At 43.1% G+C, this 26,032-nt stretch overlaps 1 protein-coding gene across 1 annotated transcript in view; it reads left to right on the top strand.

Annotated features, from left to right (window-relative positions):
• LOC106843710 (zinc finger protein 160) overlaps window positions 1–24,638 on the top strand; it is a 44,268-nt gene extending 19,630 nt beyond the window's left edge. Inside the window, 6 exon segments of the mRNA XM_044777555.2 lie at window positions 2,225–2,372; window positions 2,507–2,712; window positions 4,966–5,061; window positions 16,394–16,520; window positions 16,996–17,094; window positions 21,305–24,638. Coding sequence (XP_044633490.2) covers window positions 2,225–2,372; window positions 2,507–2,712; window positions 4,966–5,061; window positions 16,394–16,520; window positions 16,996–17,094; window positions 21,305–22,701 — 2,073 coding nt within the window. The 3' untranslated portion in view covers window positions 22,702–24,638.
• Window positions 24,639–26,032: the final 1,394 nt, after the last annotated feature.

The following is a 26,032-nucleotide window of genomic DNA, read 5'->3' as shown; positions in this document are numbered from 1 at the left end:
AAACATAAATTATAAGTAAATATAAACTATACAACTCAGGGAAATTGCTAAAATTCATAGTTGAGAGAGAAAATGGAAGATGGAAGTATTAAAACTGAATACTACTGGTCATGGTCTATTAGCTCATATTAAAATCCTAGATGGAACAGAAAATAAAATAAATTTGCTTTTGATTAAATGTATAAAAGAAGAAGATAAGCTAATTCTTAATATTCATAATCAGAAAAATAGAGCATAAAGAATTTGTGTATGTGAGGAAGATTGGCCCTGAGCTAACATCTGTTGCCAATCTTCCTCTTTTGCTTGAGGAAGATTGCCACTGGGCTAACATCTGTGCCAGTCTTCCTCTGTTTTGTATGGGGGATGCTGCCACAGCATGGCTTATGAGTGGTACATAGGTCCATGCCTGGGATCCAAACCTGCGAACCCTGGGGGGCCAAAGCGGAGCACACAAACTTAACCACTGCACCACTGGGCTGGCCCCTTAATGTAATATAATTACCAGGACTATTTAAAAAGAATAGATGTACTTCATACTTGAAAACCACTATATTCCAAATGTTGTTAACATCCTCATCTTTTCAATATTTTAATTTTGAACTTTTCCAACCATTTCTCATAATCTCTCCTCAGTCCAAACTGCTGTCTTCTCTCAGAGATGACTAGGGCAGCCTTCTGACTAGTCCTAGTCTTTTCGCTTCTTTCTGTGACCCTTTAGTTTATTCTCGGCACAGCAGTCAGAGTGATTACTTAACAATGGGCATCAGAGTTTGTCTGTCCACTGCACAGAGTGTGCTCTTTCAGAGTAAACTCTAGTGACATGAGGGCCACTAAGAGCCCACACATTCTAGTCCTCTCGCCTCTGATCTACTCCTCCCCTTTTCTTTCTGCTTCAGCAGCAGTGTTCTTATTTCCTTGGACAGGCCAGGCATGCTCCCGCCTCAGGGCATCTGCTTTTCAGTTGGCCAGGAAGCCTTCCCGCAGATATTTAACTTGGCTCCCTCCTCATCTCTGCAGGTCTTTCTTCAAGTGTCACTTTCTCCATCAAAGGTTCCTTAACCACTTTATGTAAAATCGCAGCAGTCCCCTCCACCCCCACCTGGGTTGCTCTTCCCCTTTCTTGTTCTCGTGTAGCGCTCATCACTATCTAAAAATGTATCATTTCTTTTTCTTTATTATCTTTCTTCTCTGTTCCCCAGGAGAACTTAAGCTACATGAATGCAGAGGTTTTGCCAGTTTTGTTCACTGGTCTATTTCTAGCATCTAGAACAATGCCAGGCACAAGATAGGTTTTGAATATATATTTTGTTGTTGAATAAATGATTAATGGAATCTTACACAGCAGTGAAATTGAATGAACTTTACATGCATCAAGATAGACCAATCTAAAAGCTGTCAAAGACCAGACAACAGGCTCAAAATGGATTTGCTCATGCTAAGCCCCATGTGACCGAACCAAGACTTCATTACAGTTTCGGCTCTGGCAGAAATGCAATCATAAACCAGTCAATCAGGAATTGCCTGATCATCATTAGTTAGGTAATCTGTCTGATAAAACCCCTGCCATCTTCTACAGGGAGAGTAACCTTGCAATAACCAGTCGACTTTTTTGCCTAGTATAACTTCCTCTTTTCTGCTCCCTTCCACTTATAAGTCTTTCATTTATTTCCTTCGAGCTCCTTTCTATCTGTTAGATTGGATGCTGCCCAATGCATGAATCAGTGAATGAAGCCAAAGAGATCTTTAAAATTTACTCAGTTGAATTGTTTTTTTTAACAAAGTGTTGCTGTTGAACATGTAAGCCATAGGCGACCATATAGCCAATTCCATTTAAATACAGATCAAAAACCTTGCAAAAGTACACACGTTGTTTTGGGACACATACATACGTAGTAGCCATCAAGCTAAGCAAGGGAATGCTTAACACAATTTAGAAAAATGACTGGGAAGCATTGTGGACAAGGCTTCAAAAATTCTGGTCAAGTTCTCTTGTGTAAGCAGTGTTGGGTATGTGAGTATCGTTTGATTATTATTATGCTGTACCTATGCCTACATTATCTTGTGGGGATGGGACACATTAAAATAATTAAAAATAATCATAACTAGCTGATGAGAGCTATGGTGCACTGATCCTCCTACAGGCCTCTAAACGCCTCTAAACTCAGGTTTTGTTTTTTCAAATCATTTGGCGTGCCTAACGAAATAAGTCTCCCAACTGATTTAGGAAGCGAGCACTTGGAGGAGTCCACCGCCTCCTTGCCGGGGGGGCCCCGCTCTCACCGCGGCCCCCACTTGCACAGCACGGCCAGGGCTCCCGCTGGGCAAGAAGGTTCACCGCCGGGCAGTCGCCCCGCCGCGGCGCCCTCTGGGAAGTGTAGTCGGCGCGGGGCCCGGAGCATGCCGGGAGTCGTAGTTCTCCTGGGGGTGGGGGCTAACGGGGCCGCCTTTCTCCGGCTCGGGGCGCGGGTGATCCTGGCTCGGTTAGGGCGGCCTGCCTACGGCTGAGAAGCTGCCGGTTACATCTCCCGGGAGGCGGTCGGGGCCAGCGCCTGTCTCCATCTGTGTGGGGAGGTGCGGAATCGGGCGGGGCCGTGCAGGCCCCGGGGAGACGCCGCGGCCGGAGGGCGGGAGGCCTGTCCGCGGCGTCTGGACGGCGGTGCCCGCGGGCGTCGCTGGCGCCGGAGCGCTGCGGGGACGAAGCGCCCCTGTCGGGTGAGCTGGGCGCGCCCGGGACTGCGGGGGGGCTGTGGAGGGCGTTTTCTGAGACTTGGAAGGGAAGCAGGCGGTGACAATGGCTGCTGCCTGTGCGGAGCGTACGTGCGCCACGCTCCGGTCCGGCGTCTCGGACGGACTGACTCGGCTCGTCCTCCGAGAACGGGGAGGGTGGCGGTGCCCTGCCCTCAGTGTGCTCTGAGGAAAGCGAGGCGCGCAGTGGCCAGGGAGTTGGCCGCGTTTGGCTGGGCCTTGGGCTCGGACCAGGTGCCCCCCCCCCCCTGCCGCTTACCTCTCTGCGGTGGGCAGGCCGCTCCCCCGCTCTGCGTCGCGGACGTCTGGAGGGCGGGTCGCAGTGGGGCTGTAGAGAGCGCTGTGAGGACGGATGGCGACTCCGGAAAGGCTCTCGGGCCTCCTGCCGCCGAGCGTGCCGCGCCGCGCCCTGCGCTGACTTGGCCGGCGGCGAGGCTGCCGCGAGCGCGGGGCCGGGGCCCTGCCGTGCCGCCGCTCCCGCGGGCTCCGGGCCGGGGCGCGGGGGCCGCCCGCTGTGGGAGGCCGTGCCCGGCCCGAGGTGCCAGGCGGCCGCGGACCCCCGGGGACGGCGAGGCGGGGGGAGCGCGCGGGCTGCGGCGGCGCAGTTTGCGGGGAGGACACGGCGCTGCCGGCGAGGCCGCTCGGGGAGGCCGGGGTGGGCCTGAGGCAGACAGGGCGAGCCCCTTCGCTGCGGCCCCCCCGCCAGGCGAGCGCGGCGGGGCGGCCTTCGGACTGGCCAGCTCGGTTTCAAAGGGGCTGCCGGCACAGTCGCGGTCGCTGCGACTTAGAGTGTATGGTTTCAAGCTGTCTGAGGACTGCGGGTACCTGTGGGCGACTTACGGTTTGCATAGACCAAGCTGATAGACTTTAGGTGCATGTGAAGCGTCGGCCTCTAGAAACGAAGTGTAGTGAACGCAAGGAAGAGAGGGAGATTGGCACAATGGCTCAGAGCTGCAGTGGCTTGGGGAGCACACTCTGCCAGTCGCGTGCCCCATGATTATAATGGAGCTGAAAAATTGCTCTTGCCCAGTGGCGGCCGTGGTGGCTGTGCCAACGTCATAGTGCAGCGCGTTGCTCGTGAGTGTGGTGATGCTGGTGTGCACACACCTGCAGGTCCTGGAGGAGGTGTTCCAGAAAGGGCACTGCTGTGGGGGCAGATGGCAGCCCCACGCCTCTTACTGCCCTGGCGACCTTCCAGTGGGACAGCGATATTGATGATAATGTGTGTTTGTGTCTTAGTTTTTAGCAAAAAAGGTTCAAAAAGTAAAAAATTTTTTAAAGTTTAAAATAGAAAAAGCGTATAGAATAAAGGTATAAAGAAGGAAAATGTGTTTGTACAGCTGGATAGTGTGTTCGTGTTTTAAGCTATGTGTTATTACAAAACAGTCAGAAAGGTAAAAAAAATTAGGGGCCGGCCCGGTGGCGCAGCGGTTAAGTACACACGTTATGCTTCAGTGGACCGAGGTTCCCCAGTTTGGATCCCGGGTGCGGACATGGCACCACTTGGCACACCATGCTGTGGTAGGCGTCCCACATATAAAGTAGAGGAAGATGGGCACGGATGTTAGCTCAGGGCCAGTCTTCCTCAGCAAAAAGAGGAGGATTGGCAGCAGTTAGCTCAGGGCTAATCTTCCTTAAAAAAAAAAAATTTAAAAGTTTGTAAAGTAGAAACGTTACAGTAAGCTAAGGTTAACTTATTACTGAAGAAAGAAAAATATTGTCTACAAATTTAGTGCAGCCCAAGTTACGGTGTTTGTAGTCTTCAGTAGTGTCCAGCGACGTCCGAGGCCTCCACATTCACTCACCACTCACTCACTGACTCGCACAGAGCGACTTCCAGTCCTGCAGCTCCATTCACTCAGTGCCTGTACAGTGTGCCCCTTTTATCTTTTATCCCGTATTTTTACTGTGCCTTTCTGTATTGCCCATGGTGTTCAGCACAGTAACAGGCTGCCCAGGTTTGTAGCCGAGGAGCAGTAGGCTGTCCCATGTGGGTTTGTGTAAGTGCACTACGATGTTCGCACAGTGAGGAAGTCTCCTGATGACACATTCCTTGTCACGTATCCCCATTGTTAAGCGACGCACAACTGTACTTGGTTTGCATCATTTATGTGGGGCGGCTTTGTTGGGACCTGATGGACATTATGACGGACCATAACTTCCTCTCTCCAAGCCGTCCCTTGACACTAGAGGTCCTCATGACACCTTTTTTCTCTCCAGACCTACCTCGTCAGCACTCTGCTCTCCCTTGGCAGGAAGACTAAGAGGGAAAGAATGGCGGTGGATTTGCTGCCCACTGAGGTGACAGTAAGTGAGGTTTGTCTTTTTCATAAGTTGCCTTCTGGGTTCAGAGATGATGGACGTGTTTCCTTTCGTCATCCGGGTACTTTTCTTTCCAAGAAAAGCTAAGGAGAATCCAGAGCCTTGTGAGTTTTCTCCAGGATCCGGGATTTCCTGAGGGACTGCTGCGGAATGTGCCTCCTCTGTCCCCAGGTCACTCTTAATTCACGCCAAACTCACTTCATGATTAAGATTGTCAGCTCTGAACATATGCTTCTGACTACAGGAAGTGCTTGGTGAGGAGTTTGGGTATTAGAAAGTGTTTGTCTTCAAGGAGGATGTAGTCTCACTTGGCTCAAAGACATGGAAGGGCCAAAGATGCCCTCAGCAAACATTTACTGAGCACCGACTGTGTACAGGATGCTATGCAGAGCACTGGGGATACAAAGAAGAAAGATGTGATTTCTGTCTTCATGGGGTTCGTGGTACTGATGTTAGGAAATGATTAAACATCCAAGAAGAGTCAGGGAGGAGATCCCAGAAGTGGGGTCATTTCGAGCTGGTGGTGAAGGTCAGGACTGTACTGGTGGCCATCCTAGAAGGAGTTTGGCCTGGCGTGGGTGCTGGGCCTGGTGCTGGTGAGGGCAGAGGGCTGGGACTTTCCCTCCTTGTCAGGAGTTCTGCACGGTGCGACTGCGATGTCAGGCTGTCCAAATGTGCCTCTTATCTGTCTGACTGGTGCCTCTCTTCTGCAGTTCTTTTTTCCCTGCTGCTTCAGACTCCCTGTCCTTGGCCCTTTTTTCTTGCTCTTTCCTCTGTTGAGATCCATTTTCATTACTTTAACTCTTGCCTTTCTGAAGATCTTTGCCAAATTGCTGTCCTCAGGCCTGAACTTTTCCCTGGAGTTCCAGTCTGCCATTCCTAAATTCTTAGAAAATATTTCCACATGGGAGTCCCGTCTTTCCCCCAACACCAGCTACCTTTCTTGTGACTCTTCTAGTCTGCCCTACCCAAAGCCTCCGTTTTTCATTGGGTGCTTTTCCAAAAAGTGATGGTAGCTCACAGGGAGTTGATGATTTTGTGAGTTCACATCCAAGCTACGGATGTGACTTGGGCAAGTTATTTAGTCTCTCTCTGCCTCATTTCCTCATTTGTAAGTGGGGTTTATTGTGTACATACTTTCTTGAATAGACGTTTTTCCAAAAAAGACATAGAGATGGCCAACAGGCACATGAAAAGACACTCAGCATCACTAATCATTAGGGAAATGCAAATCAAAACCACAATGAGATACACCTCCCGCCTGTCACAATGGCTGTTATCAAAAAGACAAAAATTAACAATTGTTGGCAAGGATGTGGAAAATATGGAACTCTCGTACGCTGTTGGTGATAATATAAATTGGTCAGCCACTATGGAAAACAGTATGGAGGTTCCTCAAGTTAAAAATAGGGGCTGGCCCAGTGGCATATTGGTTAAGTTCGGATGCTCCACTTCAGTGCCCCGGGGTTCATATCCCAGGTGTGGACCTACACACCACTCATCAAGCCATGCTCTGGTGACATCCCACATATAAAATAGTGGAAGATTGGCACAGATGTTGGCTCAAGGCCAATCTTCCTCAAGCAAAAAGAGGAAGATTGGCAACAGATGTTAGCTCAGGGCCAATCTTCCTCACCAAAAAATAAATGAATAAATAAAGTAAAAATAGGTATGCCATATAATCCAGCAATTCCACTTCTGGATATTTATCTAAAGAAAACAAAAACACTAATTTGAAGAAATACATGAATCCCTATGTTTGTTGCAGCATTATTTACAATAGCCAAGATATGGAAGCAACCTAAGTGTCCATCAATAGATGAATGGATAAAGAAGATGTGGAATATACACACAATGGAATATTACTCAACTATGAAAAAGAATGAAAGGTTGCCATTTCTGACAACATGGATGGACCTAGAGGATATAATGCTAAGTGAAATAAGTCAGACAGAGAAAGACAGATACCATATGACCTCACTCATATGTGGAATCTCAAAAGCAAAAGAAATGAACAAACAAAACTAAACAGAAACAGACTCATAGATACAGGAAACAAACTAGTGGATACCAGAGTGGGGAGGGGCTGGGGGAGCAGTGGGCAAAATAGGTGAAGGGGATTGGGTGTACAAACGTTCAGTTATAAAGTAAATAAGTCCTGGAGATGTAATGTACAGCATAGGGGATATAGTGGATCAGATTGTGATAACTTTGTCTGGTGACAGATGGTGACTAGACTTATTGTGGTGACCGTTCCATAATGTATATAAGTATTGAATTACTATGATGCACACCTGAAACTAATGGGGTGTTCTGTGTTAGTTATACTTTGATTGAAAAAATGAATTGAAAAAAAATGTACATTCTTCATTTAACCCTTACATGAGGACTGGTAATATCTGCATTTTACAGATGAGGAAACTGAGGCACAGAGAAGTAAATAACTTGATGAAGGTTTCACAGCTGGCTTTTGAACCCAGACAAGACAGTCTATCTAGTTAGCATTATGCTCTGAGAAAGAATATGTAAAGTGCTGAGAACAGTGCATGGTACATGTTAAATTTCAATAAATCCTAGCTGTTTCTACTGTTCGTATCATCAGCAGCAGCAGCAGCAGCATTATTTTAGGACCTGTCAAATTTGGTATGTCTCTTCTCACTAGGCTAGACTTTACTTTGATTTCTTAATTATAAGGAGATGGGTGTTTCAGGAAATCAAGATATAAAGACCACAAAATGCATCAAAGCAATACCCAGCTGTTACCTAGATTAGCTTGTGCCCGGAGGTAGGACTGCGCTGTCTGAACTTTCCCACGCCCCCATGCTGGAGAGAGAGTGGATTTTAGCTAAGGGAAGCTGTGGAGGAGTATGGTTGCAAATCAGAGCCAGTTTTATGGGAAGCTAATTCAGTATCTAACCCTTTTGATTATTAAGTCTCCTAGGGACCCGAGGTGACCCAACCACAGGTCACATTACCCCATTTGAGTGAGTTCAATGATATATCCAGTCTCAACTTTTTTCCTCACTTAGGATACTTAAAGGTAAATTTCTCTCTGCTCTTTTGGAAAAATCAGACAGCAAACGAGCATAATTTTTGGGAAAAGTAGGATCTTTGTGGATTTTACAAATATTCCTTGTTCTATTCTATTTCCATGTAATATATGATTTATCTTGTGGGAAAAAGACACATTGAACTTGTTGTTTATTGCTTAATAGTCATAGTTTATCAATTACATCTCTTTTTTGTAATAAATTGGTACTTGTTTTTGGTATTGTCACTATTTTTTTAACAGTTTTATTTTTTTAGAACAATTTTAGTTTTAGAGAAAAATTGTAGGGGTTACCAGAGTTGCCATATACTGTACACCCAATTTCCCTTATTATTAACAGATTAGTATAGTACATTTGTTATAATCAGTGAACCAATATTGATGGATTATTAACTAAAGTCCATTCTTTATTCAGATTTCTTTAGTTTTTACTTTATGTCCTTTTTCTGTTCCAGGGTTCCATCCAAGACACATTACATTTACTTGTCATGTCTCCTTAGGCTCCTCCTAGGTCTTCGTTTCTCAGACTTTCCTTGTTTTTGATGACCACGATAGTTTGGAGGAGTACTGGTTAGGTGTTTTGTAGAGTGTCTCTGTATTGTGATTTGTCTGATGTTTTTCTCATTGTTAGCCTGAGGTTGTGGATTTTTGGGAGGAGGAGCACGGAGGTAAAGTGTCATTCTCATCATATCATCCAGATTACATGCTACTAACATGACTTATCACTGTTGACATTGACCTTGATCAGCCGGCTGAAGTGTGTTTGCCAGGGTTCCCCTCTGTACAGTGACTGTCTTTTTCTGCCGTCCCGTGCTGTCCTCTTTGGAAGGAAGACACTGTATGTAGCCCACACATATGGGGTCGGGAGTTACGTTCCACCTGCTTGAGGACAGCGCATCTACAGAAATTATTTGGAATTCTGCATGGAGAATTATCACTTCTCCCCCACTTGTTTAGATCAGTATCACACAATACCTATTTGATACTTTGGGTTATAATTCAATACTACTTTATATTTTGCTCAAATTATTCCATCTTTGGACATTGGGAGCTCTTTCAGTTTGCTCCTCTGTCCCTTTGATATACTGCCATCAATGTGTCTTTTTTTTCTTTTGTTTTTAGAAAACTTCATCACTTTTGGCACTACAAGATGCCTTAGGCGCATTTTGTATATTTCCTCGCCCAGTCCTAGAATCAGCCATTTCTCCCAAGTAGCCCTGGTTTCTTTTCTTGGACATAGGATTAGAAAACAAGCTCTGCGCCCTAAGTTTACTCATTGCTACTGGGATATCTTTGCTTTGAGACTCTCTAAGCTGACAGAGCAAGGAAATATATGTGTATACTAACCTGTGTGTGTATAAATACTTCTGTATATAACCATCTGTGTATGTGTGTGTGTGCGTGTATGTAAAACCTTCTATAGGTGTGTATGTGTATGTATTTCTATGTTAACGATCAGTGTTTGTATTAAGCTCACACTGATGTCTCCAACTCTAATCCATCACGTGGGTGGCTGTAGCCTCCTCCCGTTCCTTCCCTCTTCCCGCCTGCTCCAGCAGTGAGAAGCCTGGCTCCTGCCATCTGCCATCCATTGACTTTAGCCCTTTAGTTCCAGTACACATGTACGGCAGTCTGGGAGTTGTTAGCCCACACTCCCACGGAAACCTGCTTTACCGACCTGAGGTCATTGCTTATGTGCCGTTCCTTTATCTTACAGACTCCACTTGTTTCCAGAGTTACTTAGGTCAGCACCTTTTCTACCACCTCCTTTGTGAGCTTGCATCATACATTTGTATTATATTTAGCTTGTTTTGTCACATTCTGCATTTCATTGTGGGATCTACTGGCATTCCAAATGATTTTTTAAAAATTTGCATACATTGAGTTTCACTCTTTGTGTTGTAAATTTCTGTGGGTTTTGAAAAATGCATAGTGTCATGTATCCACTATTATAGTATCATTCAGAATAGTGTCACTGCCCTAAAAATTCCCCTTCGCTTTACCTATTCAACCATCTCGCCCCCCACTCCAAACCCCTGGCAGTCACAAATCTTTCCACTCTTTCTACATATTAATTATGCTTCTTTTAAAAAAAATTTTTAATGATTGCCCTGAAGTTTGCAATATAAATTTACAACTAATCTAAGTCCACTTTTAAGTAACACTATACTACTTCTTGGGTAGCGCAGATGCCTTATAATGGAGTAATCCCAATGCCTCCCCCCCATCCCTTATCCCCATTTCACTCATCGTATGCTATAATCACCCAGTTCACTGTTGTTATTACTTTATGCAAACAGTTATCTTTTCGGTCAATTAAGAATAAGAAAAATAAAAGATTTTATTTTGTTTTCACTTATCCCTGCCTTGTCACTCTTCCTTTCTTTATGTAGATTCAGGATTCAAGTTTCTGACCTATTATTTCCCTCTCACTAGAGAACTTCTTTTCCATTTCTTGCAGGGCAGGTCTGCTAATAATGAATTTTTTGTTTGTCTGAGAAGTCTTTATGTGTGACAGTGAAAAACAGAAAGCGTCTAAATACTCATCAATGAGGGAAATGATAAGTAAGTTATGGTATTTATACAGTAGCATATATCATACAGTTGTTAAAAAGAATGAGGTTTGTATGTGCAGATGTGGCAAGATCTGTAAGGTGTAAGTAAAACAGGATTTAGGGGCCAGCTCCGTGGCCGATTGTTTAAGTTCACGCGCTCCGCTGCGGCGGCCCAGGGTTCGGATCCTGGGCGCGGACATGGCACCCCTCGTCAGGCGACGTTGAGGCGGCATCCCACATCCCACAACTAGAAGGACCAGCAACTAAGATACACAACTGTGTACAGGGCGGGTTTGGGGAGATAAAGCAGGGAAAAAAAAAAAGATTGGCAACAGTTGTTAGCCCAGGTGGCAATCCTGAAAAAAACAAAGAGGAAGATTGGCAGCAGTTGTTAGCCCAGGTGCCAATCTTTAATTTAAAAAAAAAAAAAGATAAAACAGAATTCAGAATTTTCCATTGAAAAAGGATACACATACGTATGTATTTGCACAAAACATTTCTGGAAAGAAACTTTATACGTTACTCTTGAGATGGAACTGGGATAGGAGGGGACACTTAACACAGTGCCATCTGCTCTTTTGTACTCTTCTTATTCTTGTCCCCATGTTCTTTTGTTCAAAAAATGATCAGAAGAACACATGGATGTGCAATAGGCTATGAATTCTGGAATATGTTCTTAAAACACAAACAAAACTCATCTGTGAATAATAGGATTTAGTGTGATGTATTTTTGTATTGTTTTCAGTTTTTTCCTGATTTTTGTGAAGTGATTATGTTTAATTTGTGCACTTCTTAAAAAGCTAATGAAATTTAAAAGCAAAAATGCCATTTTGCTGGCAGTGTTCCAAGGCCCGGGGAGCTGGAACTGGAAGAGAAGCTAGACTGTGGGGCTGCTGTGAGCGCTCTGCTGCCAGCAGCGAGAATCTGTCTGAGTCTGCTCAGGCTGCCGTGACCACCTGCCACAGACTGGGGGACTTAAACAATAGGGATTTATTTTCTCACAGTCCTAGAGGCCAGAAGTCCAGGATCGAGGTGTCCGCAGGTTTGCTTACTCCTGAGGCCTCTCCCCTTGGCCTGTGGAGGGCTGCCTTCTCTGTGTCCTCACGTGGTCTTCCCTGTGCCTGTTTGTCCTCCTCTCCTCTTGTAAGGACCCCAGTCAGACTGGATTAGGGCCAATTTAAAGACCTCATTTTAACTTAAGGACTTCTTTAAAGACCTTATCTCCAAATAATGGTTACATTCTGAGGGACTAGAACTTAAACATATGAATTTGGGGAGGTGGGGGACAACACACAATTAAGCCCAAAGAAAGTCCTTTCAGCTTGTTCCTGTTGAAAGATTACTCTAACTGCTATCTCCTCCATTCTTTCAATTCAGATGTGTGTGACGTGGTTCCAAGGCCTCTCCCTGAAGGCTGTCTTTCCTGTGGTCTCTGGATTGTAGAGGAGGGGTGCTTCCTCAGCCGAAGCAAGCCTGGGCTGGGGCAGGATTGCTGAGCCCATGGCTGGGCCCGGCTCCATCGCCCGGGCCCCTGTTCCCATCCCAGTGGAGCTAAGCAGCTCTTCTCAGAGGCCACAGCCCACAGCTAGATTAAGTAAATATGGAGCTGCCATACAGCATTTTTTGACAGTTTAACATCTAAGCCACATTCCTTTGGGGAATCTCCCTCTTTTTGAGTCTCAATAGGAAACAGCCCACCTCACGTTATAGAAGCTAAAATTGCCAGGTTCCTGCTTCTCCAGCTTCTCTTACGGATAAGGGACAGGTATGTGACCCGAGCTTGGTCCAGCAGTCGCACGTGCCCCAGACGTTGAGTCAGTGGTCAGGGGTGTAAAGGAGCGGGAATGGTGCAGAGCGCGCTCTAGGGGGGATCGTGGCGGCGGGAGGAGCGAGTGTGCAGGGCAAGGAGGAGGGGCACACGGCAGAAGCCGCGTCTGTCTAGTGGGCACGCGGCTGGTCAGGATGTTCTGTCTACCTTTCCCTGACAACAGCAATCATATTCTCACAGTGTGGTTTTCCAGTGTGATCCTGGCTGTGGTCCAGACTGTAGCTGGCCGCCCTGGTTTCTGCTCATTTCCAGGCCTGGCTCTGTGACTCTCGATGATCTTGCAGCTACCAAGTCCTTTTTCTATGTAAATGAGCAAAAGTCAGTTTCTGTTGCTTGAAGTCCAACTGGTATACTTCTACTTCTCGTATCTATATAAGAAGTATATATATGTATGTATATACACACACAGTAGGAAATATGTATATATACTTCTTAGAAATAAGAAATGTATACTTCTTATAAAATCACTGACTGAAACCTAGATTCTCCTTTTACATCTTTAAAATGCAGCTTATACTACCAGTGTTTCTAAATGGGGTCACTCTAGCATTTTGAGTGGAGCAGTCTTTCACTGTGCAAGATTTTCTTGCACATTGTCAGAGGATTAGCAGCCTTGATCCCTTCCCTTAAATGCCAGTAGCACCTGCCTTAGTCATTGTGAGAAACAAAACACCCTCGCACATTTGCACCTTTGCCCTGGGGATGAGAGGAGGGTCCTGGACACCCACGAGAACAGCTGGCCCAGACGATCGATCCGTCTTTCAGGTCTGCAGTTCTAGGGTTCTGTCATTTTGTTATTTCCTAATACTTCATGAGCTTGCCTAGACTCGCTGAGTGTTTTGTTTTATATTTAAAAAGCAATACATGGGCTTTCAGCTTCTGGAAATATAAGAATAGTTCCTGTCAGACCAGTTCATCTGTGGATAACAACTAAACTCTGGACACAATATGAGGAACAGCTACCTGAAGGCATTGGAGGGAAACGAAATCAGACAGCTACTGGACAACTGTCTACATTTGGAAGAAGGGACTGTCACAGTGTAAATATTCCAGTTTTTACAGCTTTTTGCCTAGGGACAGGCCACTGTCAGCACCAACAGAATGGTTAAAACTTGGTAAGAAGTCTAGTCTTCCCAGTGTCGAGAACCACAGGACAGAGTCTGGGCCAACCTTAGCATCCAGAGAGGTGGGAGGACACTGGAAAGCAGAGAGCCAGAGAGGGGGAGCCCCAGATTTTCTGTGTAAACTCCACCCAGATCTCTAGCTGACCCTGAACCGCACGTGCGCAGAACAGACTCAAAGTAGCCCAACTAAGAACTGAACAGAGGGGGCTGGCCCCGGGGCGGAGTGGTTAAGTTCATGCATTCCACTGCGGTGGCCCAGGGTTTTTCTGGGTCGGATCCTGGGCGCGGACATGGCACCGCTCGTCAGGCCACGTTGAAGTGGCCAAGTTAACCACCCACGTAGATGAGCTAGAATGACCTACACCTAGGGTATACAACTAGGTACCGGGGCTTCGGGGAGGAGAAAAAAAAGAGGGAGATTGGCAACAGATGTTAGCTCAGAGCCAATCTGCCTGAAAAAAATTATTAAAATAGATAAACAGAAGTAGATAAATTAATTATATTTTATTTAACCCAGTATATCCGAAGTATTATTTCAACATATAATTAATATAAAATTGTTGAGGTATCATGTATATGTGTGTGTGTATTTATATATTTTCTAGTAAATCATTCAGTGTGTATTTTACACATACTAGCAGTCACCATTTAGATGGACTCCGGTGCGTCCCCGCACTCTGTCTCTGCGGCACTGCCCCCTTCGCCTTCCCTGAGTGTGCTCGGTACAGTCTTTGGAGTCCTGTCAACTGTCTGAACTGGGAAAGTCTTTGATAACAACTGGAGCGTGAAGAAGGGTGGTGGTGGTCCCATATAGCTTGCAAGGTTCTTGCATTCTATGTGAAATCGTATATTAGCTCTACATAGTCTATAAATAACCAAGAATGCATATTATAATTCTCAGAGTAACCACTAAAAGTGCAAAGAAGTATAGCTAATAAGTCAATATAACAATCAAAATGGAATCTAAAAAAATTCAAAGCACACACACACACTAAAAAATGTAAGCCTAATGAGTATAAAGTAAGTGAGAATTTGCCCTCTCCACAAATATCAAAGAATATTCAGGGTGGGCAGCTTGTTGTATTCTGTCAGACATTTTTGCACATATGTACATACGGATAAAGAGTTTTTCAACAAATACAGATGGTTTTGTAGCTTGCTTTTTCATCCAAGTCACCAGTATGTCAAGGCGAAGTTCCAGTGTCGGGCATACAGACCTACCTCATCTGATTTTATGGCTGTATAACATTTCATGAAATCAATGCACTATATTGCTTATCCATTCCCTTATGGATAGATATGATTGATCTCTTCAGTTTTTCCACCATTGTATTCGTTTCCTATTGTTGCTGTAACCAATTACCACAAACTCAGTGGCTTAAAACAACAAAAATTTCTTCAGATCAGAAGTCCGAAATCAGTTTCACTGGCTTAAGGTCAGGCTCTCAGCAAGGCTGGTTCTTTCTGGAGGCTCCGAGGGGAAAATCTATTTCTTGGCCTTGTTTTCACCTTCTAGTGGCTGCCTGTGTTCTTGGCTTGGGGCCTTTTTGTCCACCTTCACTGCACATCATTTCAGTGTGCTGCCACCATCACAGCGCCTTCTCTTCTGACTCACTCCTCTTGGGTCCTTCTTATGAGGACTGTTGTGATTACATGGGATCCGCCTGGATAATAATTCAGAATACTCTCACCGTCTCAAAATTCTTAATTTAGACAGATCTTCAAAGTCCCTTTTGACATATATGTCACATTCACAGGTTCCTTATTTAGCCTACTACAATCATTCACTTATACGTAACGTTTCAGTGAACATCCTTGAATGAGTATCCCTACCCAGCTGTGTGATTATTTCTTGTAGCGGAATCCTAGAGGTAGGACTGCAAGGTCAAGATGATGCACCTACTCCATTTGGGTGGATTCGCAACAAAGTCCCCACCAAAAGCTCTGTGCCGTTTTTCACTCCCTTCACCTCTTTCTTACAAGAATTGCTGTCTTCCCAACCTCTGCTTTCTCACATTTTGGGGTTTAACTGGGGTTCTTTTGGAAGAAACTTACTTTCTCAACAGTTCCTTCGTGCACCTGTAGTGTCTTGTAGAGTCCTTTGGTTCTTTTAATTTTCAGTCAGTGGAAACCCACCTGCCAATATAGCTTAGAGATCTGCCTCCCTGAATTCAGATCCGAGCTCCACCGCTTTCTAACCGCATCACCTTGGGAAGGTTACTTAACCTTTCTGAACTCTTTCTCCATCTGGAAAATCATTTAATCACAGTACCTTCCTCTGAAACTTAGAGGCTGTATGCAAATTTCCTTTCACAGTCCCTAATATGATTTTAATTATGTCTCAGAAATCCCTTTATGTTTCTGTTCCGCTGATGGTATTTCCCCGTTTTCCAGCACTGCTCTAAATGTTTTGATTTTTTCCTTTCGTATAATTTGGGATTTGAGTGGGAGGGAGGAGGTAAGTTTATGTGCTCAGTTACTTTGAAAGACCCCAGGCTGGGCTTTTAATTCCCTTTTGGTGGGGGCTTTGCCTTTTTCTCCCATACCCTCACAGCAGGTGACATGTGTCTTTGCTCCAGTGGATAGTTAATAAATATTTGTTTAATCGTTGATGGGTGATTCCAAAAATAACATAAATAGTTGATCTGAAATACTTAGAATCCTGAGACATTTTCAGAATTGATTGCTACACATCCCTGTGTCACCTTCTTACCGAGTCTTCCAGTGGCGAAGACGGTCCTGGGTGAACGGGAATGGGTTTGCGTTACAGGCGTCTGTGACATTCAGGGATGTGGCTGTGCTCTTCAGCCGGGACGAGTGGCTGCACCTGGACTCTGCGCAGAGAACCTTGTACCGGGAGGTGATGCTGGAGAACTACAGCACCCTGGTCTCGCTGGGTAAGGACCTTTCCTCGTGATGCAGAATCTGCTGGGGGAGCATCTTTAGAGGTCCCTCTTTGGGTTCAGAGTCTGCAGGTTTGTACCCTGCTGTGCCCCTGGGAAAGGACGAATCTCTGTAAAGTTGGAAGTGTACATTTTTGTTGTGCGAGTCATGCTATTCCTTTCTCCTTCCTGTGCCTTCCTCCCACCCCACCTCCCAAAGTTTCCTCCTACTCCAATGACTAGATCCCAGTTTAGATTCTGGAAAACACATAGAGCTCCTCTCTCAGAGGCAACGTGGCCAGCCTCTCTATTGTTTCTGGATGGAGGCCTGCCTCCTGAGCCATCCCCTGAAAGCCCAGGCCTGTGAGAGGAGCTTGTGCTGCCTGCTCTGCCTCCGAGGCTTGCCTTCTCTGCCCTGTAGCTTCTGGTTTGTGAGCGCTGGGATTGCTCCTCCCCCCATGTGTTCAAACTCCATTTCCTTTCTCACAAGCAGGGATTCCATTCTCAACACCAAAGGTGATCTGCCAGTTGCAACAAGGAGAAGATCCTTGCATGATGGAAAGAGAAATCCCTCAAGACACCTGCCGAGGTGAGTGAGTGCTGGGAAACGGGCCCAGGCTGTCTTTATGCGTGAGCAGGCCCCAGGGGGCGGTGCTCCGGAGACTTTCCTGGAGATTCCCAGCCCTGCTGTGGGGCTCAGGGCCGCCAATAGAAGCCTCCTTGCTTGTAATGGCTTCCTCTGCATCTAGAAGGTCCTTGTCCCAACATCCGTCTTATCTTGCAGCTCCCTGCATTCTCCATCCCTCTCCTCTTTGTGCAGCCTCACTCACTTCTGCCATCTTGTTCTGCCTCTTTTCATGGTTTTCGTTTCATCTGTATTCACATATGTTCATGTCGACAGATTCTAAATACTTTCCACCTTCTGCTGCCATATTTTGAATTCTTTATAATTTGTTTTTCATTTCTTTTGCCAACGACGTATTTCAAAGTATTATCAACTCTTCTTTGTCTCTGGCCTTGCAAGTCATATTTCCGATTCATCTCCTTGGAGACTGGGCGATCTCCTGTTCTCATTAACATCACCACTGTAGCCTTTCTAGTCCAGGGGTCTGCACACTTTTTCTTTAAAGGGCCAGATAGCAAGTATTTTGGCTTTGGGGCCACATGTTCTCTATTGCTACCACTTAACTGTGCTGTTGTAGTGCAAAACCAGCTGGAGACAACCCTTCAACAAACACGGCTGGCTGCTTTCTCCTAGAACCTTACAAAAGCAGGTGGCAGCTCGATTTGGTCCAGAGACCCGTAGTTTGCTGACTGCTCTTGTAGCCTATTCTAATCTAGTTGGTCTTTATCATAAAACTGTAGGTTGTTGGAGGATCACTTAAAGGTGATCAAATTTAGATACCTCTTTTTATGTCTGAAGAAACAGAGCATCAGAGATTTTTAAATACTTTGGTCACAACTAGAAAGCTGAAATGCAGTGACAAACACTTAGACCACCAGTGTCATTTCTGTTCACCAAGCAACATAGATTTTCCAATATTTTGCTTTTATCTTTGTGATTTGACCTTTATTCTGTGACTCTTGCATTCATTGACATCTTGCTTGTTCTTTCCACAGATACTTTTGATCTTTATTAAAATACAATTTTCTCCAAACAAAGAGTTGGTAGGCAGTGCAGTATAGTGTTTAAGATCATGGTTTGCATTAGACATTCCTAATTTCGGTTTACCCCTGCCGCTACTGACAAGCCTGATGAGCTACAGGAATGTTACCTACCCTCTCTGAGCCTTGTTTTCCTCACCCACCTTCCTTGCCACCAGCAGAGTGATCTTTTTGAAACTCAAGTATTTATCCTGTACCTCAAGAGACTTCATTGTTTCCCCATTATCCGTGAAGTAAGGTAAAATTTCTTAATGTAACATTAAACCTGCTTCATAGCCGTCTCCATGTTCCTTTCCAGTCTCGTCAGTGGCCACTTCCACTTCATGTTCTGGGCAAACCCACATGCTCATGAACCTGGTCCCTTCAGCTTGAGTTACCTCTTCTGTCTTGTCCACTGGAAAACTACTTACCTTTCAAGACCCGTTTGTCTGCCTAAAATGCCACCCTAATCTGTAGTTTTTCCTTATCTTCCCTACTTCCGACTCAGCATTAATTTTTAAATCATTTGTGTTGATATAGCACTTGCTACATACCTTGAACACATCTATTACAGTATCTGTTGTAAAGAATTATAGTTATTTTGTTATTATTTATTTTCCTAATTAGATTGTGTATATTTAAGGGAGAGACCAGGTCTTTGAATTCTGTGCCTCTAGCATCTAATATATTGCATTTAGTTATTTTTTTAATTTAATTGAATTGCCTCTATGATTAGCTCAAAGCTGATGAGAATCACAATCAAGTACTCAGTCCAGCCAGACTATTGCAACTTCGTCATTTTTCATATTCCATTCTGTCCTTCGTCTGATCCAAGCTCCCCCTAAAAATGACCATTTTTTCCTTATCATTATCTGCCTAAGATCTTACAACACCTTCTGCTGTCTACATTATTATCTAAATTCCTCTGCCAATTGTTCAGGAACTCTGTGATTGGCCTCACCTTGCTTAACCAAATTTTTAACTAGTTCCAGCCTGGATTTCCTTCCCTGGCTGCTCAGCCTGCCGTACACAGGTGCACCTCTCCCCGCAGAGACTTTGGTCAGGCTTCTTTCTGACTCACAGAGTCCTCTGTTTCTGTTGAAATCTATCTCATCTTTATTGTCCAACTTCCTTCATAAAACCATTCTTCACGAATACAGTTGATTTTGGTGTCTTCATTCTCTGGACTTCAAGCCTGAATTACAGTCGAGGCTTCCGACATCGTGGAGAAATGAGCTATTACTGTTTGGTCATTTATTCATTTCATACTCTTGTTGCTGATTATTCACTATTTGTTCAGTAAATAACTGATTGAGTCTCAGGAGTCCAGTATTAGAGGAGAGAATCTGTTTTCATTTTTCAGGTCACTTGCCATTCATAATAATTTTTCCAACTAACTTATTCTTCCCATTCATTCATTATTTTTTTACTTAAGACATTCTAATTATGTACTTGTCTTGTTCATAATAAGGAATTAACAAATAATCATAAGACATATCCCTTGTTCTTTTTGAACAAATACTTGAATTATTTTCACAAACTTATATATGTAAGTTAAGTGATAGAATGTGTAAGGAAAACATGTTTTGAAATTCTAAGAATGATATAGTCAGGGCCAGCCCAGTGGTGTAGTGGTTAAGTTCGCACATTCCACTTCGGTGGCCCAGGATTCCTGGTTCAGATTCCAGGTGTGGACCTATGTACCACTTGGCACACCGTGTTGTGGCAGGTGTCCCACATATAAAGTAGAGGAAGATAGGCATGGATGTTAACTCAGGGCCAGTCTTCCTCCAAAAGAAAAAAAAAGGCGGCTATGGTCAACTTAGGCTTAAATAATTTCTGTAGAGAAGTGGGCTCAGAGCACTAGGGTAAGTTTCTGGATGGCCCGGGAAGGTCATACTTTAGGAAAGGATAAAACGAGAGAAGATACCCTGGTTAATCCTTGAGAACCCAAATGCTAGTTCCTCAATATATCATTAACCAAGAAAAATCTGTTTTTTCCTACAGATTTATAACTTGTATTTCTTGTTCCTCTTATTAATTTCAATAAATTGGATGGATTTTTTTAAACATAATCCAGTTATATTTTATTTAAGTTGTATAGTTTACTTAAGTACGTACACTTACTTAATTATAATGATCTAATTTTAATCTATTTTCAATCATGGATTGATTAAAGAAAACCAAGTTTTAACCCAGAACTCCTTAGAATCCACTCAAGCTCAGTCTTTTCACTTAGAATCAGGTCCGAGCTGGGGCTTGGGTGTTTTTCAGGACTTCAGAACATGTTGACTTCAAGTCTCTTGTAGACTTTCATTAGTCTCAAAAGATTCCCACAAAGAGAGTTCAGTCTTCTGGGTGCAGCTTATTAGAAGAAATGAATGTGTCTATTTTCTCCTCCTGATCAAATGGAAAAGGGAAAAGTGGTGGCAGGGTAGTATGGAAAAATTGTCATTCTTCCAATCACAAGGGGGTAGATGGTTGCACATGGCTGATGTACTCCATGTTTCCTCTTCTTTATAATTAGCATGTTGAACTTAGATCAGATATCATCAACACAGTCATGCTTCAGGGCTGCAGTAAGTTTTAAAACCTGAATTTCCTCTTTTTAGCAGACTGTTTACCCTTGCACAGGCTTAGGATATGAAATCATAGTCACGAACAAAATCAAAAAATTTAAGAAAAACATTGCAGCTATTTAGAAATTATTGTTTATAGCATTTCAGTGAGGACATGGGGAAAAATGTAATGAAAGCAGCACAATGAGTAGAAAGAAAAAATAAAGACAAGTTACCTCCTTCATGTATACTCAGGGTAGGAAATGAAGATAACTAGGGTGTCAGCTTGAGCCTGTCAGCTGACATTTTCCTGCACCTTCATACCTTCTGCTCAGCCAGGTCTTCATCCACCTTTACTCCTCTCAAGTTGCAGTCTCTTCGTTTTCAGTGTTAATTTGTCTAGTGTATTCTCCTACACCACTCCTTAGCCTATTTACCTCTCTTTCCATTCCATCTTGTTTTTCTCCAGATTCATCTATATTTGAGATCAGATGGTCTCAAACCTCTTTTACATGTATTTTTGCCAATTTTATCGGACCACTGATGCATGTTTGTGTCTTCCAGCAAAGGAGGCATTAATTTCCTGATTCATTCCAGGTTTCAAGACTTGGCCTGAAATAGAAGCATTCCCTCCCAGACAGGACGCTTTTATAGAAGAAACAGCTCGGGGAATAATGAAGAAAAAAGCCATTAAGTTTGGCCATTGGGACATCAAGTTAGGAGAAACTTTGGAATTTGAGAGCAGGACAGGACAGGAGCAAGAGAAGAAACCTCTCAGGCAAACAGTAGGCTCAAACAAGAAGACCGTTAGTGGAGATGGAGACCACACAGGTCTCGAATTGGGGAGGGGCTTCTTTATAAATACAGTTCTTGTAGCACAACAGAGTATTCCTGTAGAAAGGATACCCAATATATATTATACTTTTGGGAAAGATGTTAGACAGGATTTTGATCTAATGAGATGCTTCCAAATTTATCCAAGAGAAAAACATCATATTTGTAATGAGTGCGGGAAGAGCTTCAGTCAGAGTCTTTACCTTATTGAACACCAGAGAATTCATACGGGCGAGAAACCCTACAAATGTAATGAGTGTGGGAAAAGCTTTAGCCACCGATCATCCCTTCTTGCCCACCAGAGAATTCATACTGGAGAGAAACCTTACAAATGTAATGAGTGTGAGAAAGCATTTAGCAGCAGTTCAACCCTTATCAAACATCTGAGAGTGCATACTGGAGAGAAACCCTATCGGTGTAAGGAATGTGGGAAAGCCTTTAGCCAGTGCTCAACCCTCACTGTCCATCAGAGGATTCATACTGGAGAGAAGCTCTATAAATGCGGTGAGTGTGAGAAGGCCTTCAGTTGTAGAGCAAAACTTCACAGACACCAAAGAACCCATACTGGTGAGAAACCCTATAAATGTGTTGACTGTGGGAAAGGCTACAGCCAGTGTACATCCCTGGCTGAGCACCAGAGGCTTCACACTGGAGAACAAGTGTGTAAATGCTTGGAATGTGGGAGAACTTTCACACGCATCTCAACCCTTTTTGAACATCAGCGAATTCATACTGGACAGAAACCCTATCAATGTAATGAGTGTGGGAAAACCTTCAACCAGTATTCGTCTTTTAATGAACATCGGAAAATGCATACTGGGGAGAAACTTTATACATGTGGACAGTGTGGGAAGGCCTTTGGTTGCAAATCCAACCTTTATAGGCATCAGAGGATTCACACTGGAGAGAAACCCTATCAGTGTAATCAGTGTGGAAAAGCTTTCAGTCAGTATTCATTTCTGACGGAACATGAGAGAATCCATACTGGAGAGAAACTCTATAAATGTATGGAATGTGGGAAAGCCTACAGTTACAGATCAAACCTTTGTAGACACAAAAAAGTTCACAATAAAGAGAAACTCTATAAATGGAAGGAATATGGGATCAGAGATTTCTTAGAGGAGATAAGCCATGTGAGGTTTAATTCGTCTCTCAAATAATTCAAGACTTCTCATTGGAGAATAATCAGGAGAATAGTAAATAGGGCACAGACTCCTGATAGATTGTCTTTTTTTATTTCTCCTGGAGAAAATATGCTAGTTACCACTAAGTAGTGGTGAAATTGATCAGTGAAAATATGAAGAGCACTGATCCCAAATTTTATAAGAACTATTAAATTCTAAGGTTTCTAAAAACAAAGATTTCTAAATTCATAGAAAAAATGTAACAGGCCTAACTTTTAAAAAAAACGTGAAAGTAATGGAATATGTTTTGTTTCTTTCATTAGACTTTATTCCCTTTCTAAGAGTAAGCTTCAATATGAATTTTCTTTTAAAAACAGTCATTGAGTTATTAATAAGGTGAATAAGTGTGGGGCCTTATTTTCTAAAGTGGCAGGCAGACATGACATACTTTTTTGTAAAGAGAAGTTAAAGATAAAAGGCATTTTTTAAATGCAGATTTTCACATGGAAATTATTAAGCTCAGTTTTTGTGAACTGCCTCACCAGCAAGTTGTATATAAATATACATATGTACACATGTATGTGTGTATACATATATACATGCAGTTTTGGAATATATGTATGTTTTTTCCAAAAGTCTTTGATGATTAAAAAATGTGGTTCTATGATTTAGAATTTAGTTTTGAAAGTTAAAATTTGCCCAAATGGAGTCTCTCTTCCTTTTCCTTTCCTACATTATTTTTTAATTTGATGGGATTCTACATACTGAACAGAGTCTTGTTATGGTGTTCTGGAAGGTGCGGTAAACTGAAGCACTCACTGCAAGTGCTCTGTTCTCTGCTGCAGGAGGCCCATCTGCAGAAGCTGACTGTGCGCCTGGTGGCTCAGAGCCAGGAGAGATTTTAGTAGCCTTTCATTTTACTACTGGGGAAATTGAGCTTCTTGGGCAGAGTCAAGACTGGAATCTAGGTCTTCACCTTTGGTTTTCTGTGATAATTATAGGTTCATTTCCAACCTCGGGTCCTAAGAGTACTATTGTTTTGTAAACTGGTTAGGCACAATTGCAGTAATTTAATCAGTTTATTTTTATGTGTGACATGTTCCCCCCTCACTTTAATCTTAATCATTGACTTATAATCACGTTCTTCCTTTTTCTGATGTGTCCCTAATTATACCTACTTTTGTAATAACTGTACATAAATCCTCCAACCCAGCCGAAGTCCAGATGCTGAAATTGCTTTAGGGGGTTTCACATACAGCATTACCTTTTTATTTGTTTTCATTACACATCTTTTAGGAATTCTTTTGTGTAAAGTATATATAAATATTATTATTAAACATTCTAGCCATCAGTTTAAATTGGTTATCCAAACATTTTCCATGTTTTCATGAAAGATTTCATTTTCCCCCTGGGCCTACTTCCTCCAGTTTTATATTTCATTTTCATGATTGGTATCCTTTAGAAAATTGTCCTAATAAGCTTGAACCTTCTACCAGAGAAAGGTTTTAGAATTAAGTATTCAGCATGGTATATCTCTTGCCTTGTCTTAGCTCATTAGCAAGTATCTTTTAAATATATTTAAGTATATTTACAAGGACAATGAAGCTTTGAAACATCTCAATATTTAACATTGTCCAGAGCCATTTGCAAGATATTCTGGATAAAAACATGTTTGGTTACCCAACAGCAGTGACCACGCTTAGACCCAGATTTTGGTTTCTAAATGCCATTCCCCACTAAAGGGAACAAGGACTCCTGGGAGAAGTGGCTGATTCCATATTTGAAGCAGGGAATGTGTGAGGTGTGCCTGGAATACCTTTTTATGAAACAAAACAAAAAAAGATAGCACTTGAAGACTAAAAGGAAAACGTCAGAAGGACATGAGAGCCAACTTGAAGGTGCTCCAACTGGTCAAATTTAGGACAATTAAACATCAAAAAGAATAATTAGTAATTGGTTATAACATGGTAAGTAAAAATAAAATAAACAAACCCATAATGAAAAAATAGAGAAAAAAGGAAAGCTCTTTATAAACTTCTTTGAAGACTGCCATCTTTTAACTGTACATGGAATGGTAGATTTAGAAAAATCACCATTTTACAACCCTTAATGTAATTAAATCAGGCACATTCAATGGATGGTAAAACCCATTAGGTGAAAAAAAATTAAGGATCATCATTTACATGGTGTCAAAACATCAGAGATACTGACTGCAAAGGAGAGATGTGCCTTTGTGGTGGGGCAACCCTGACATGTGATTCCTGATGAGATGCAATATGAAGTGCACGATCGCCTGGGATGTATTCTTGCCAAAAATGTTCAACGAAAATCTAATGAAATCTCTTATCTGGACTTATCTTCCTGTTACAAAAAACACATGGAATAGAGGAACAAGTTGAATTATATGGTGAGGAAATAGACAAACCCAGAGTTTGAAACATTGGACATGACAACTGTTCTGGACTTTTCAAAAAGCCAGTTGTAATAAAACAAGTGGAGTCTTGTAGATTGAGACACTCGAGAGACATTACCAAATCCAAGGGGTGATCCTTAATTGGCTTCTGATTGAGAAAAGTTAAAACAACTATAAAATACATTTTGGGGGACACTTGGGGGAATATGAGGATGGAAGGGGTATTAGATAATGTGGTATGTTTAATTTTCTTAGCAGTGATAATGGTATGGAGCTATATAGGGCAATGCCTTTATTCTTAGGAGGTGCATGCAAAAGTTTTCAAGTTTGAAAAGTGATGATATTTGCAGCATATTTTCAAATAAAAATGTCAAAACTTAGTCAACTGTTGAATCTTTGTGGAGGGTATAGAGATGTTCATTGGTCATCCTTTAAACTGTAAGCTTTTCTGTATGTTTAAAATTTTAATAATAAAAAAATTGAGGCAAAATGTGATTGGATAAAGTGATGAATATGAAGCTTCCAGTCAGGGTTCTTCCTTTATACTCTCATAAATTTCCTGTTTGAGACTTTATCCTCTAGGGTTGTAATCATTGGAAATAAAATAACTTTGGTTGGTTCTGGTTCCCCTTTAAATGGAGTAAGCACACACCACCTTACCTCTCCCACTGAACAGAACTAAAAACCCTGGAGAGAATGTAGGGGCAGCTGTCTGAGGGCCTCGAAAGTAATGGTAGCAGGCAGCTTTGGCAAGGAAACCAGAATTTGAAATAAGACCAGTCTAGCAGCCCACACATTCCTGTGGTGAGGACAGTGGTGGTTGAGCAGGCATGTAAACCTCCAAGAGAGAGAAACCCTTATCTCTGGTCAGAGGAACGGTGGGCCAAAAGGTTGGGAAAATTCCCCTGGCTTTTCTTCTCTCACTGTCTTCCTGCTTCTTGGGCCTGGAGGTAG

This window comes from Equus asinus, chromosome 9 (genome assembly GCF_041296235.1).
Source record: "Equus asinus isolate D_3611 breed Donkey chromosome 9, EquAss-T2T_v2, whole genome shotgun sequence".
Classification (NCBI taxonomy): Eukaryota; Metazoa; Chordata; class Mammalia; order Perissodactyla; family Equidae; genus Equus; species Equus asinus.
This window is presented reverse-complemented; position numbering and strand designations above follow the sequence as displayed.